A 16,672-nucleotide genomic window follows, 5' to 3' on the forward strand; every position below is an offset into this window, starting at 1 on the left:
CTAACTGACCTTCTTGAATATGATAAAATCAGCTACATGATGCCAGCAAGACCAGGAAAACATTATTTTGATAACACATACTTTATAAATATTTTCAAAGTACTGATGTGTAAAGCCATGTGGGCTCATTTTTTCCACTATGCTGTAGGTCAGAGGTGTCAAACATGTCTAGCAACACTCCCAATGGTGGCCCAAACCAGATTAAAATATAATTGGAAAATATTTAACAAAATAAATAAAAGTTCAATAAAATATAAGTAACATTACTTTTCTTCCCCCAGAGCTCTTAAGAGTCGCCTCTAGCTCCCCATCCATCCCCAGCACAAACCAACCTCCCCAGGGCACATGGCCTAGAAGGGCACCCCTCCTCCATCTATGCAGGAACCTGCCCTGCCCCAACAGCTCAGCCTCAGCTGGCCCCCAAGCCTCTCATCCCCTGTGGTCATTGTTGCATAATCACTTCAGGTTCCCAGTGCCAAAGCCTCCCCTGCCCGGGAGCCCAGTCATATAAGGAAAATATGGTGGGTTCACTTGGGAGCTGCATGGGGGCAGGTTGGGTGCTTCTCCCACTTCTCAGATGCCAAAAAAAAAAACTTTCAACCTTTTTAATAACATTACATTTAAAAACTGTCAGTATAGGTATGGATTAGTGGCCCCCATTTCTGTTTGAACTCTTGCTTCAAAATTACAAAGCGTGAGCTTCAGATGCTTCATATTATTCAGTTTTCTTATCTTCTCCTAAATAATTGTCAGACTTTCTTGTCATAAAGCATAGGGTCATAGATTTAGATGTAGATCATGTCATTAGATTTGTACTTACATATGCTTATTTTTCATGCCTAGGTAAACCCTCTTATCATTTAAGTCTCACTTCCTGCATAAAGGTTTTGAGTTACATAATAAAGGCTAAAAACTCATAATTAATTATTGGGTACATCACTTCCTCTCACTAGTCTCATAGTTTCATGAAAAAAGTAGCCTTGTCTTATCTAAGTTTTATATCTGCACCTAACACTTCTCTTAATAAAATGGCTTGTCGAATTGAATCCATTGAACTAACAGTAGTGCCATTGATCTCTTCCAAACCACAGAATAGGTTTCTATAAATAAACACTGGTTAATAGAATCAACTGTATTTTGGAATTACTTGTATAATTTTATATTTTATTTAATTTATCTGTCTATTCACCCCAATGATATTGAATTCTGGATTTTAATAGCCAGATTTAATTGTTCTCAGTCCTTATCCTTCTTGACTTCTCTATGACCTTTGCCATTGCCAATCACCATCTTTTCCTAGATATTCTGTCTTCCAGCTTTTTGCAACACAGCTCATTCTTAGTTCTCTTTTTAGCTACCAGATTACTCTTTCTCAGGCCCTTTTGCTGCATCTTCATCCAGATCATGCCCACTAACTATGGATATCCCCTAAGAGTCTGTCCTTCATTCTTTTCTCTTCTCCTTCTGTGCTATCTCACTTGGTGATTTCATCTGCTCCCATGGTCCATCCATAGCATCTCCAGCTGCCTATTGGAAATCTCAAATAGGATCTTCAACTCAACATGCCCAAAATTGAACTCATTATCTTTCTTCCAAAACCTCCCCACTTTCCAACTTTCCTATTATTATCAAAGACATTACCATCCAGCCATCCAAGGTCACAACTTAAATGTTATCCTTAACACTCTTTACTTTGTCAACCCCATGACCAATTGGTTACCAGGTCCTGTTGATTTTACCTTCATATAACATCTCTGGCCCTTTCTGTCCTCTAACATTGCTACTCCCCTGGTGCAGGCCTTTATCACCTCCATACCTGTGCTATTGCAATCATCAGCTGGTCAACTACTGAGCTTCAAGTTTCTCCCCACTCCAGTCCATCCTTTTCAGTAATACTTAGGTACTGTTTAATACACTGTAACTGCGTATTAAAAATGATAGTGGTGATTAATATTGCCTAGCTTACTTGGTTACATTAGGAGCTCTTCAAGACTGGTTGGGTTTTCCATAGATTTCAACCAAAGTTTTGTAAGATTTTTTTCCCCTTACTAATAGAAATGGGGAAGGGGCATGGGGAGGAACACTGTTACATGAGGAATTTTGGAAATTTTTCAGACAAGATAATCAGGCAAGATTGATGATATGTTGATAAAAAAACAGGCAACTTTAATAATTTCATTGGATCAGTCACATATCTTATTTGTGTCAGTTATACTGTACAAAATACAGGCAGTAACATGACCTGCAAATGACATATTATTGTAAGCCCTGGGCTACAGAATCTGCAGCTATTTAATAAACTTCTGGAATGTCTTCATGAAACTTATGGAGGAGGTTATTATGTTCCTAGAGTTAAAGGTGTTTTAGCCATCTTCATTAACTTAGTTGTATCTTAGCAACAAGAAAGATATATTTCCTGGTTGTGTATGTCTAGCCTTTATGCCTTTTAGGCAACTTTAAGGGAAAGTTAATAGGATTTTAAAATTAAATTGAAGACATCTTTCAGCAAAGGGAATATGGGGACTAATGACTTTTATTTTACTCCAGCTAATAAATTTTATTTTTGCCTTCTTTCAAACATTAGAATCATTTTCCAGATTGCCCATACCCAGATTACCTCCTGTTCAAATCTGCCTTAGTACAAAAAAAAAGAGCAAAATCCAACTGAGAAAGTTGCAGTATTTGGAAAATGTATTCGGCATTCCTTTTCTTTTAAAATATAAATATAAATATATATATATATGTCATGAGTTGAGCTTGTGAACTTTTAACAAATAAAGGTAATATCCTTATTTAAAGGTTGCTTTATCACTAATTTCAGAGGTTAAGAACCATACCATGCATAGTCATTTGCATTTTTTAGTTTATGTATTTAAATGTTAGAGTCTTAGTAATTATTAAACCTAGGGAAAGAATAACATATTAACTGCTGTTAAGATTTTTCTAAGATTCTTATTATCATCCCTCTCCTAAAGCACTATTTTCATGCTTTATTACGGTGAACAGGTGACTTTTTTTTTAGGTTTTTCCTACCATGGGAAATTTTCAGACAGATTCTGCCAATCTGAAAATATTCCCAGTTGAAAACCATGTGTTTTTAGTCCTGGAGAAGTTAGTTAACATTTTTTAAGTGCTTAGTTTGTTCCAGATACTGTGCTAAATTTTGGAAATGAAAAGAGAGGCAAAAATCATCCCGGTCTTCAAGGAGAATATAATCTAATGGGAGAGAAAACGTTTAACACAACTAAGTTCATGCAAGTTTTATACAGAGTAAATGTAAGGTAATCTGATGGGGGAAAACATTAGCCTCCCTAAATTCAGAGAGGCTCATTACCAGAAAATCAGCCAACAAGTGATGGGGTGTTTTTTTTGGCCATAGAAGCCCATAAAACATTGAAAACTCAAGCTGGCTGGCCCTAAACTTTGTATGACCAACTCAATCTCCACAGTATTATTGGGAAATTATTAGGAAATGCACTCTTGATAGACTATCTGCAAACAGTAATTTAACTTTTGATATTCTTAATATGCATCCTTTGCTAAATGACCAATAAGTTGACACATTATGGGAAGAGCTCTGTCAAATTTGCATTCTCTCTTCTTGCTATAAATGAAAGCAGAAACTATAAGGAAGGGTAATATAGAATAATATAGAAGGGTAGCTTATAGCTAGTTTTTCCTTGTAGAGGTGAATAAAAAAATTGGCTGAGTTGCTTTCCCCATGTGTTTGAAAGGCCTTGAAGGACTCGTGATGATCATAAGCAGTCCACTACAGAGTCAACTGCTGCTTACACACCATTATCACGTAGCATAAGCTGGAGAAGTAAAAACAATTTCCTGAGGAATTTGATAAGCTCCTCCATACTAAGTTAGCATACACCCTGATGGTGTCAGAGCACGGGGTATACAGCTCAAAACCATATTGAGAATGCAATTTTGGTTTAGAAGTGGAAGATACCAAAAGGTTTGAAGACTGCTGAAGAATCTCATCATTTATACGTCACAAATAAAAGTGAGTTGGAGGAAGCCAGACATGGAGAACACTGAATAACATCGTAAAAATGAAATCAGCTATGTATTATTAACTGTCAAGAAACAAATGATTACTGCATAGTCCTTTCCTTGTCAGTGTCTGTGGATGTGCAGTCATGTTGTTGGCATGGTGGAACAGAGGTCAAAATAGATATCAAAGCAGAACAAAGAAGAGATATGAGAAGAAAGTGCTATACTATTGCGCCAGCTCTGACCTGACTTATTTATGTAAGCTGTTGACTGTGGAAATGGAAATTAGACATTTAGAGAAATTTAACCAAATGCCAAGTAGTCAAAACAGTGCAAAAGCCAGAGGGGCTTAGAAGAGTCTCCTTTTCAAGCCAAGAGACACGGCAGCTAAGCTAGCTCTGACTTGGTGTATTAGTTGTTTTGCAAAATGCTAAAAGGGTAACTGAGGCCCACAACTAGTATTACCTCACAAAACCACACAAAGCTATTGAGGCAGAAAATGAGCCTACAGAGAGCTTGGCCTGAGCTCTGAGTCAGATTGTTCCACATACCTGCTTCTCAATAGCTTAGGGAAGATCCTGATGGTGCTACATTGTCTTCTTGTCAGTCTGGTCCCCTCTGGTGGTCTAAGTTAGCCGTGTCAATCATCTCATATAAAGGCTTCCAGAAAGGCCTTCCTGAGCAAAAATATTTCCTCTGCGCCTCTCCTGGAGGATCTGTGGGATTGATATGTATATCTAAAGAGTCCTGTGTTTTTTATGAAAATGCCCCTGGAAGAAAAATTGTTAATGTCTTTATCAGTCATTAACAGCATGGGGGAGATTCTTTTCTTTTGAGAGTATTTTACACTGTGACAGTTATCTGAAAAATGATAAGCTACATTTTGATAAGGGGAAAGAAAAGTTTAAAACATGAATTACAGAATTAGAAGGGTCCCCCTCTATAGTGGGAGGGTCACTTAAAGAGGCTCATAAGAAGGTGACGTGGACAAATATTGCCTCATTTACAAACCAGCCCAACATTGTCTCTGCTTTGTGTTATGCTAATTTTTTTCTCTTCATACTAATATCTCTGGATTTTCCTTCCTGTAATGACCAGTCAACAATCATTTATTAAATATCTACTATGTGCCACAGTGCTAGAGATGCAAAGAAAGATAAAACTATGGTCCCTGCCCTCAAGTAACTCATATTCCAAGTAGCTTATTGTATTAGGTCAGGAACTTTAGGTTTGGGAGGTCCTTAGCCGCATTGGTCCTGCCTGCTCCCAAAATATATGCTAACTTTAGTAGGGTGAACTGAGAGAGCAGAAAAGAATATGTTTGCTAACCTCTTCATTGACATACTTTTTCTGTGTTGCATAAGACAAATGTTTATATTTCATTGGAATCATCACCTACTTGGGGTGCTTTTCATATGAGATTGATTCCACCAGTGCTTTAGCAAAAATACTCTTTTCACTGCTCATAATTGATAAAAAATTGTTGGTATAAACAAACTAAATACATACTCTTTTGATGCTCCATTGGCCACATACCTGCTAACTGCACAAAGGGAAATTGTCAGGTTGTCAGAATGATTTTTATTATTAGTTTGAATACTCTCTTTAACATAGTCTGCCTACTTCTTGCCTTTCTTTTAGAGAAAGTGCACTAATAAGCATCTATAACTTCTTTAATTTTTGTAATGTGGAGCTTTTGGAACTTAATAGTTTTTGAAATACACAGAGAAAAGGACGTAACACTCTTGAAAAATTTCCACATTGTGTAGAGAATTATTTGCCTTTAAAAATAGAAATTTGGCTTTCCCTGTTACTCCTTGAATAAGTGTTTTTAGCTAAAAAGAATCGTTTTCTAGCTTATGTTGCTATGTATTTGAACAGACATGGTTATAATTAAGTAGGAGTACCGTAGGTGTTAAACATAAACACAGTAATGCTACCTGAAAATTTGTTTTATGAGCTAAGTAATTTGAAATCAAGATATATTTTTCAAATTGAGAACACAGGAACACAATGTAGCTGTTACTGAGGATATTCTCTATGGGAAGTAAATTCTGTCTTCATAGATTTTTCAAGTAGAGTTTTTAATTTTTGGCAAGGTAATGATATTCAAAACTAAAAATCAAGTTTCTGAGTTCACCATTAAAATTTGTCTGGTATTCCATGGATGTTTATGTTTTTAGTAAAATTCTGGTAGAGTCTTTTGTTAAGATGTGTAACCTAAGCATAGGAAACTGTGCTAAGTAAAGGCATGGTGGCAAAAAAATCTCCCTCTCCCTTTCCTCCTCCTTCCTCTTCATCATCTTATCATAGCTGACATTTACAATATAGCAGGCACTGTGCTAAGCACTTTACAATTATTATGTAATCTTCCCCCAAACCCTGGGAGATAGGTGTTGTTATTATCTCCATATTACAAAGGAAACTGAGACAAAGAGACATTAAATGACTTGCCCAGGGTCACACAGCTAGTAAGTGTCTGGGGCCAAATTTGAAGACTGCAGACCCAAGGCTATATCCACAGCTGCACCACTTAGCTGCCCATAAAAACAAACAAACAAGTAACAACGCCAAAATCAAACATAAAAAAGAGCATTTCCATATTCACAACAGAATACAAGAAGAGGATTCTGTGTAAAACCATAAATGTCCATTTCATTCAGCTTGCTTTTTAAAAACTGCGTAATAAATTTAATGTGTTATTTGTCTCTGCTGTTCTCTGAAGTACTTTCTGTTTTCCTCTCTGCATTTTAAAAAATATTGCAGTGGCCTTTTTTTTTTTCCCATCGCTGTTGCTAACCAAACCCCTGTTAAACAATGTTACAGTGGCCCTCTTTTTTTGCATCACTATTGCTGATTCAACTCCTCTTAATTCTAGTACTTTTTCTCTTTTAGTTATGTCCTACTTATCCTGTGTATAGCTTGTTTGCACATTTTGGTTTGCTCATTATTTCTCTCATGAGATTGTGAGCTTCTTGACGACAGGGACTGTCTTTTGCCTTTTTTTTTTTTGTATCTCCAGGGCTTAGCACATTGCTTGGCATATAGAAAGTACTTATTAAATATTTATTGACTAAGCCACCCCAATTAAAAATGAAGGGGGGGGGGACCTTGTGAGAAATGAATATAGTTAAAATGAATCCACACAGTGGCCATGTCCAAAAAAACATGTCTCCATACTTTGTATCTGTCACTTTTGTAAACATAGTTCATCATAGGTCCTACAGAGACATGACTGGTCATTCCATTGATTAGCATTCTTAGGTCTTTCAACGTTCTTCTTCTTTAAAATGTCATGTTTCTACATCAGATTGTGTATGTGGTCAAGCCTCCTTTCTCAGTTTCAGATAATAGTGAAATTCACCTGATGCCCATTCTCATCACTTTGTTTACTCTTCCTTTGTACCCTGATTATGAGGAATTCATAATTTCCAGCCTAGTGTATCCTTTTATTTAATTTTTAATTTTCTTCAATTAGCAAACATTTATTTTCTCTCCCTCCCATTTCTTCCCCACACTGGGGGGAAAAACATACACAAACCTAAAAAAAGTGAAAGCCCTGTAAGAATTATGCGAAGTTAAGCAAAACAAAGTCTTGCAATGGCCATGGCAAAAATTTATGTCTCGTTCTGCATATTGAGTTCGTCGACTCATACTGTTGAGGTCACTACCATCTCCTGGTCACCCAGGCTTGAAACCTTGGTATTATCCTTGTTTTAATTGTCTTTGTATCTCCTCCACTGCAAAGCCTGTTACTTTGCATGGAGTAATACTTAATATCAAATTGTTTAACAGATGAACAAATTATACTACCTAGAGAGTATTAAACAGAAGAAAAAAAAAAGAGTTGGAGACCTAGCCGTAAAAACTAGATGAGACACTTACTTCTTCCCGCTCTGCTGTCTTATCACAGCACAGTTATCAACAAGTGGAATTTTATGAGCTCACACAGCAAAGTGAGCCTGTTGTTCGCTTGTGGTTTTGACAGTTGAAGAAGCCTATAATCATGTATTAATGCACTCTAGGCAAACCCTGCATATAGCCCAAACTGACAGTCTAAAAATAAACATAGCAACATATTGGCTACCTAAAGTTATACTAGTAATCAAAAATCTATAAAAACGTATCAGCGAAGCCTAGACAAAAAAACCTGCTGTCCTATATCAGAGCAGATTTAAAGTCTTTGTAGCATGAGTGCTATACTGTCTACTCTAGGCATTTATACCAGGAACTTTGGATGGCAGAAAGTACACCAACCAATCAATCAGTAATGCTGAGTGAGGGCCTTCTGTATGGGAGTAAGAGATGTTATGGAATTTAGAAAGGAAGTGGATGTGATCTCCTTCTTCAGGAAATTTACAATCCAGCTGTGGCTTGTGGAAACATTGTTAGGAATGGGGACAATATAGAATCTTAGAATCTTGGAATCTTAGAGCTAGAAGGAACTTTCCAGTCCAAGTCCCTTGTTTTCAGATGAAGAAGCTGGAGCTGAGAGAAATGATTTACCTACGGTTCTCATAGCAACTTAGTGGTAGAGCTTGTCCTCAAATCCTGCCTTCGTGCTGCCGATGGCCATTAAAATTGTGAAGAATTATAGAGATGACAAGAGATTAGTATGGAGAGTCAAAGGTGGGAGTAGCAAAGTCTTAATGACAGTTATATGCTTTTGCTGGCACCATCTTACCAAGAGAAGATCAATGATATGGAAATAGGAAGTCTGTGAAGAAATGGAAAAGGGCCTCCCATTGTCTATAAATTTTTACTGCTATGATTTAAAACCAAGATAACCACTAGTCAAGGCAAAGCAGCCAACATTTATTGTTTATGTGCCAGGTACTGTAGTAAGCACTTAGGATACAAATATGAGCAGCTCCCCCTCAAGGAACTTCTAATCCAATGGGGGAAGACAGCATACAAGGGAACTTAAAAGTGGTGGGGAGACCTGGGCCACTCCTCAGAGGCTGGTTCCAGGAGGGGCTCACCAGTGGTAGAAGGGGAACAACATAACACAAGGATGTTCCATGAGAGATTGCAGATGAGACATAGAGTTGAAGTCTGTAAATTCACAAGCCCAGCTGGGAGGGAATGAAGGTTAGCAGATCTAACCCTAACCCCTCCCCTGCCCCAAATGGAGGCCCCAAGAGGAACTCACCAATGGGAGAAGTATAGTGTTAAAATCACTTTCCTTACATAAGTAAGTTTTGTTGTCTTCTGCAGGAAGGGTTATGAAGCTGAGTCACCTTAAAGTTTGGGTTTTTTTTTTAGCAGAAACCAGATACCACTCTCGAAGTGGGCCAGTTTCTTCAGCCATCATGTGTCCCAAAGATGTATTTTATAGTTGTGCAAGACAATGATTGAGAGAATTTGAGATTTGGACTAAATAACCTTTCAAGTATTTTCCACTTCTGAGAGTCTTATTCACAGTGTTGAGATTCTAGTGAGTTTTGGGGTTTTTTTTTTAACCAGAACCATGATTTCATTAGTATAGGGAGTTCCCAGAGAGGACCTCCATCTATGGGTGCAGATCAGGACCTTCTCTGTGACATAGTCTTAGAGTTATCTGGGGTCCTGAGAGATTCCTTCCTGAGGTCCACACCAGATAGTTTGTGTCAGGGGCAGGATTTGAAGCCAGTTCTTTCTACTCTCTAGGATATCATGTTGCCTCCTCTAGTGAAACTTAAAGGAAAACAAGAGTCCTTTTTTGCCATCTTTTAGAACATGCTTATTTTGGAATTGGACCTGCAAATTGTGTCTAGAATGAAAGGTCAAAACTTCTGTCTAACGAATTGATGGAGAAGAAAAATTCTATGTTTTATTAAATTATAATTCTTCATGATGAAATAGTTAACATTAAGCTGGACTAACAATCTGTGTTATTAATAATAGCTGACTGTCATATGGTACCTTATGGGTTGGCAGCAAAGCACTTAATGTACATTATTTCATTTTATACTTACAACACTCCCATGAGTATTACAAGTATTCTTAACCCCATTTTTCAGAAAAAGTCCAGAAAGACTTCATGGCAGTTATACTACTTTTGCTAGTCTTATTTTAGAGATCCTTATTTGAAGAACAGACTTTTAGGCTTTAATTCACTATAAATATATTTCAAATCCTCCAAATGGTGGTATCATATGAATGTAATTCATTTGCCGCATGCTTAGGTATGTGGAAAGGTGTGTGGTACAGAATCCAAACCTATAATTAAGCCCTAAGACACAACAGTGTGCATTCTCCTGGACTATGTATGCCCTTGGTAGGTTATTAGGAAAAGATAACTGCCCTGGCAATTCCGGAAGTGGGCCTATCTCAGCCTTACATAAACCCTAAAGTCTCTCACTGCAATTCCAAAGGTCTCATTTTTATTGTTCTGTTTATTTGGGACCTCAGCTACAGGCTTATGAATTTAAGTCACTTTGAAATTTTATAGCACAAACCAAATACCATTCTTGATGTGGGCCAGCTTTCAAGACAAAGCAAAATGGTATTCAGCTCAAAACCAAACAAAATTAAAACTCCCCACACTGTGTTTCAGCGGCAGCCAAACTAGTTTTGGCAGATTACTAAGGAAATAAGTTACAAAGAACCCCGAAACAAAGTGGTATGTTATAATGTTTATAATCCAGGATATAGCTAACAGATCATTTGGTTCTTTACTGATACATTTAGCAAGAACTCTAAGTCATATGCAAGTTCGAAAAATAACACCAACATCCCAACTAAATAGCTGTGTGACAAATTTGCCACAGATTTCAGATAATATTTGATACAATGTAATTTCAGTACAGCAAAAGAACTAACATAGCAACTTCAAGTCTGTTATAATGAAATTTTATCTGTAGCATTTGTTGGATTCAGGGTTGTTATTTATCCTTTGTTTCAAAGAAGACCAACGTTACCACAGTGATGTCGACTTGCGTGAGAATTGTATTTGTTTGAGTGAGGTAGAACTGCGCAAAGTCATCTTTGAGTTCAGGGGTAAGGGTCATTCAGATTGTACCAGTGTTCAAAGGCTCTCCTTCTGCCCCTACCTCACCTGTAAAATGGTGATGATGGTACTTTCCTTACCAGCTGAGGCAGCTGGTGGCTCAGTGGATAGAGCACTAGGCCTAGAATTAGGAAGACCTGAGTTCAAATGTGTCCTGAGACTTTGTAGTTGTGTGACCCTGGGCAAATCATTTAATTTCTGTTTGTCTTAGTTTCTTCAAGTGTAAAATGGAGATAATTATATAGCATTTACCTCACAGGGTCATTGTGAGGTTCAAATGAGATAATATTTGTAAAGTGCTTAGCACAATGCCTGGCACATAGTAGACACTGCTTATCCCTCCTCCCTCTCTTTGACCTGCTTCACAAGGTTATGAGGAAGACTTGATTAACTTTAAAGCTCCAGATGCATATGAGTTACTGCTCTTGTCACCCTTATATTATACATTGCCAACTACAGCCACCACATAACTCTTACACATCCACCACCTCTAAGCACCACATTGGACCATCTCCTCCTTGTTCTTATTTCATGACACACTTAGGTACAAACCCATTTCTCTAAATCAAGGCAAATGACCTAACTCAGACACTTGGTACAAGCCTGTCCAAGGCAGTAAAGTATGGGGAATGATGGGCTGTAAGTTCTGAGTTTTGCCTCTCCACTTTGAAAAAGTTATTCTCCATTTGTTAAATAGAGATGATCTATTGATGTAACTCACAATATTCTTTGTGAAGATTATCTGTGATTTCATATCACTTTACTATCCACAAATGAAAAGGGAAGGGTGCTCCTTAGGCAGAAAAAAAGAAGAGATTGATTCTCTTCTTTCAGAAAATCTGGATAAAGTGTCAGGTACAGAGATCATGTAGAAGAGAGATTTTTTTTTACATGTAGCAATTTCATAAATGCGTCTTGGGAATGCTTTTATTTTTACAATTCCATTTTTCATGTTACATCGTTATAAGGAATAGGCTTATGTAATTATACTTGGAGAGGGTTCCTGCTATTAATAAATCAGAATGTGGGTGTTTCTAGCTTTTGTGTTTAGAAAAAGAATAGCTTTTAGTGGGAGAATTCTCAAATAGAATATTTTTTTTTATATGAAATATGTTCTTAATAAGTAAATCCTTTTTTCAGCAAAGATGAATATATTTAATGCTCAAAGTTTGAATTTCTTTTTTAAAATAAATTTATTGAAACCTATTTTGAAAAAACTACAAGCATTGAAATACAGAAACAAAAACAAAAGAAAGGAATAAATAATGAACAATACAACCAAAAATAAAATTATTGTATGTGATCCTACATGTTTTATGGCACAATAATATTCTATTACACACCATAATTTTTTACAACTATTCCATAAGCATTGAAAACTTGATTTCAGCTTTTTGTATTTCAATTAATGTTGCTGATTTTTTTAAATCATCTCATTGGTTGATAGATTCATTGCTCATTGATAGATCCATCAGGTCGTTGATATAATACTAGTAGGGAGACTTTTAAGTCAAAGGTTATGCTTATTTTTGGGATACTTTTTCAGCTCTATATTTCTAAAAAGTTTGAAGCTATTTTTTAGTTCCACCAGCAATATAATGCTTGCCTGTTTTTAAAAAACATAACCACATCATATTTGAAATATCTCTGTTAATGTGATGGGTGTCAGGTAGAATCTCAGAGTTATTTTATTTTGTTCCACCTCTTTTATGCTTCTAGGTTCAATACAGGTATTATTCTAGTTCTGCAGAATACTGACCATTCATGCTTTCTTATTGTGTTCAACTGTTATCTGATTCTTGACCATCCGAGACTTCATGTACGTGTATCACTGTGTAGATACCAGTAGAGCATGTGGACTGCCCATCTCTCCATAATCCTTCCCTATCATTCTGGAATTGTCTTTTAGATGATATTATCATCCTTTTTCAAGGAACATTCTTAATTTTTCACTCTGAGGATTATTGCTAAGAATTATGTTCTCATTGTCTAGGAATTATTTTGTGTTCAGTTCTAAGCATCACATTTTAGTAAAGATAAATTAAGAGATTTATCTAGAAGAAATTAACTAGAAATGTGAAGGGCCTTGAACTCCTACTAGTTCATTGAAGGAATTGGGAATGTCGAATCTAGAGAAGAGCTTTGGGAAATCATGATAACTGTCTTCAAGTTTTTAAAAGGCTATTCAGCACTCTTTATTTTTAAGAAGACTATGTACCAAGACTAAGATTAGACTTGTTTGGCCAGGCTTTAGAAGACAGCACTAGGAACAGTGTTTGAAAACTGCAGAGGCCCAAATTTGGTCTTGATTTCTGGAAAAAACTTCCTAGGGTAATGCAGCATTACTGGAAGAATAGCAGTGTTTTAGAAACTCTAAAGTTTTTATTGTTTAAGTCATTGCTGGTAAGTGATCATTCCAAGCTGGCCATCAGGAGATACTAGTTCTATGAATGCCTACCCATCTTTCCCCAAATTGTTGATGCTGTCTTGACCTGGCTTTATTTCCTAATCAAGAAATAGTAATACTTCACCTATATAGTTTATACTTATGTAGACTTTATAGTTTACAAGGCACTTTCTTCACAATTACCCTTTGAGATAGGTAGCATGAATATTATTATCTCCATATAACAGATGAGGACACTAAGGATCAGAAAAGTTAAGTGTTTAGCACAGTCACATGGCTAATAGGTAGCAGAGCCAGGACAACCACATGTCATATGACTCAAGTCCAGTGATTTTCCCATGGTACCATGTTACCTCTCCGATAGTTTTCTATACATGGTGAAACCTAATTAGGTTTCAGTTCCTTTAGCCTATAATTAGGAAGTTGAGGTGAATAAATTTGAGGAGAATAAAGCAGCCTTTACTCTCTTACTACTGACAAAGAAGAGTTAGTTCTGTACCGTATCTCGGGACGTTAGAATTTGTCCCTTCCTAGAAAATTTCAATCCTAGATCACCATTTTTTGTATTTATAGTAACTCTGCTGTTTCACTTACTTTCTCTGAAGTTATGCTGTTTTTATAATTTAATTGTGGCAAAAGCAGAGGAAGTGTTAAAAGAATTGATCCACATGAGAAATGACTCATTATTATATATTGAAACTATGTTAAGCTAAATATTTTATCATTTTTATAGACTCATGTTAAAATAAGGAATATAGACACTTCATCTAGTGTATATAAATAAACACTCATGAAATAAAATTTTTCAGAATCGTGTTGAATTCACTTAATCAAAAAAATTTAACAATGAATATTTAGGAATAAAGAACTATCTGTAAAACACCAAATTCTGTATTTACATGATATAAAAAAATGCCTTAGAACATAAAATGTTAAAAACATTATTTATAGTGATTGACTTTTCCCTCCAGGCTACAATTAGAATGGCAGCATTTGTTTAAGGCTTTTATTTAAAGGCTTCCATTTTCTTATTAGTATTTCATAATCTCAAACATAGTACTGTTTTTCTTCTCTCCATTGCAGGCCTGGCAACTGAGATTCAGTCACCTTGTAGGTTATGGTGCCAAGTACTACTCCTACCTCATGTCTAGGGCAGTAGCCTCCATGGTTTGGAAAGAATGTTTTATGCAGGACCCATTTAGCAGGTAAGAAAAAAATGCATCACTATACATGTATAAACTATATCAAACTTCTTGCATTCTCAATGAGGGGGGAGGGAGGGAGAGAATTTGGAACTCAAAAGTTTTAAAAATGAATGTTGAAAGTTGTTTTTACATGTAACTGGGGAAAAATAAAAAATAAAATACTAAAGTAAATTTAAAGAAAGAAAGAAAAAATGCATCAAGTGTCAATATCCTCAATTATAGAAGACCCCAGTTGTCTGGAGGTCTCACTTTGGACAACCTTGGTCATGAAGAATTAAGTCCCAGACTTGGAAGTGAGTCTTTTTACTGACGAATAACTGCAAGTTCCATGCAGTTTATGGCATTTAAGAGGCAGAACAACTCATAGGACCCTCTCACTCAGATCATTATTGGATAAAATCTGGTAGATGATGAGAAGCATTAGTACACACTGGCAGCACAGCAGAGCTACATTTAATAGCACGTGGAAGAGGCAGAAGAACAACAACAATAAAAAGCAGAACAATGCTCTAAAAAAGTAAAGCTCTCTGGGCCATTCAGCATATGTAACAGCAACAGCTTTCATACTCTCTAGTACTACAGAGTATGGTAGTTCATCACAATAATGACTCAAAGGCATCTATTGAAGGTTAAATTACATCCAGTAATACTTTATTTAGAATTTCCATCACAGTAAATTCTCAAGGTAGTTTTGCTCTTCAAAATATAAACTTCCTTTCTATGCAAAATTAATTTACCTCATTCTTTGGTCATTATAGATGAATGAGGAATCCTACTTAATTTAGGAAATTAAATTTCAGTGACTGTTTGTAGTGCAAACCAGAAAGAGGCTCAGCACAACTCCTTCCAACTTTTCTTTATGAAGTTCTACACTGTCCTCCCTCCTCATCTTTTCTGCAATTTAGTGCTAGTTTGAAGATAGTTAACCCTCGGAGCATTGAACTTGGGGTCAAGAGGCCTGGTTATGAATCCTATCTCTGACCTTTACTAACTGGCTGAACTTGAGCAAATCACTTAATAGCCATAGTTTCCTTAACTGTAAAATGGGGACAATAATACTAGCTAGCATTTGTAAAGCACTTCAACATTTGCAGAGCACTTTACAAATATCATGTCAACCCTCACAAGAGCCGGAGAGGTAGGTGCTGTTATTGTCCTTCATTTTGTACTGTGCTGAGTGCTTTTGATCATCATAACATCGGTCATTTGATCCTCATAACAACCCTGTGAGTTAAGTGCTACTGATATCCTCATATTATAGTTGAGGAAACTGAGGCAGACAGAGATTAAATGACTTGCCTAGGGTCACATAGCTACTAAGTGTCTGAGGCTGGATTTGAATTCAGGTCTTCCTAACTCCAAGCCCAAATACTTTTATCTGCTGGGCCACCTAGCTACTTATCTTAAGGATAATATCTTTACCTATTGCCATAGTACCTGATGCTGCTCTTCACATAACTGCATAATTTTATTTGCCAGTTTAGCACACTGCTATTTTGGATTCTTAGGAAAAGAGCTACGGTACCATTAAGCTTGGCCTTGGGATTTGCCCAGGTAGCTAAGGAGGATAGGTACCAGTTAGAGAGATAGATGGGTACTTAGAGTTGGGAAATGCAGTCCAGTTCTGTTTTTCAGAAAATGTTGAAAAAATACCAGGACATTAGGAAAAGGATTTTCCTTTGGTGATGAGAGCTCACCACCAGGTGATGAATTTATTTTTTAACCAAAGCTTGTAATGTGCCCAGTTAGAGGTGATCTTCTTTTGTCACACTGAAGAAGTCATAGATCCCTTGAAATACTGAAACATACAGAGGGCTGCCAAGAGGGAAGGGGAAGGCAGAAACAAAACATGGGAAGATTTGTTTAAAAAAACCTCGTGGACTAAGACTGGTGGTCCCACTTTTATGCTCCCCTCTAAACAGTCTTAAGGTTGCACCTGAAGAGAAATTGACCACAATGGCAGTGTACCACGGCTATGACCTAATACAATAGCCGTTGCTTATGTTCTTAAAATTCCTGTTTTCTTTGAAAGCACAATTCAAGTACTGCCTCCTCCATAAGGCCTTT

General features: G+C 36.6%; 1 protein-coding gene across 1 annotated transcript in view; it reads left to right on the forward strand.

The window, feature by feature from the left end:
* MIPEP (mitochondrial intermediate peptidase) overlaps positions 1–16,672 on the forward strand; it is a 178,961-nt gene that overhangs the window by 119,149 nt on the left and 43,140 nt on the right. Inside the window, exon 17 of the mRNA XM_078147078.1 lies at positions 14,484–14,605. Within this exon, the coding sequence (XP_078003204.1) occupies positions 14,484–14,605 (122 nt within the window). The remainder of the gene's footprint in view (positions 1–14,483; positions 14,606–16,672) is intronic.

Source organism: Phascolarctos cinereus, unplaced genomic scaffold (genome assembly GCF_003287225.1).
Source record: "Phascolarctos cinereus isolate Bilbo 61053 unplaced genomic scaffold, phaCin_HiC Scaffold_726;HRSCAF=1367, whole genome shotgun sequence".
In the NCBI taxonomy this organism is placed as follows: domain Eukaryota; kingdom Metazoa; phylum Chordata; class Mammalia; order Diprotodontia; family Phascolarctidae; genus Phascolarctos; species Phascolarctos cinereus.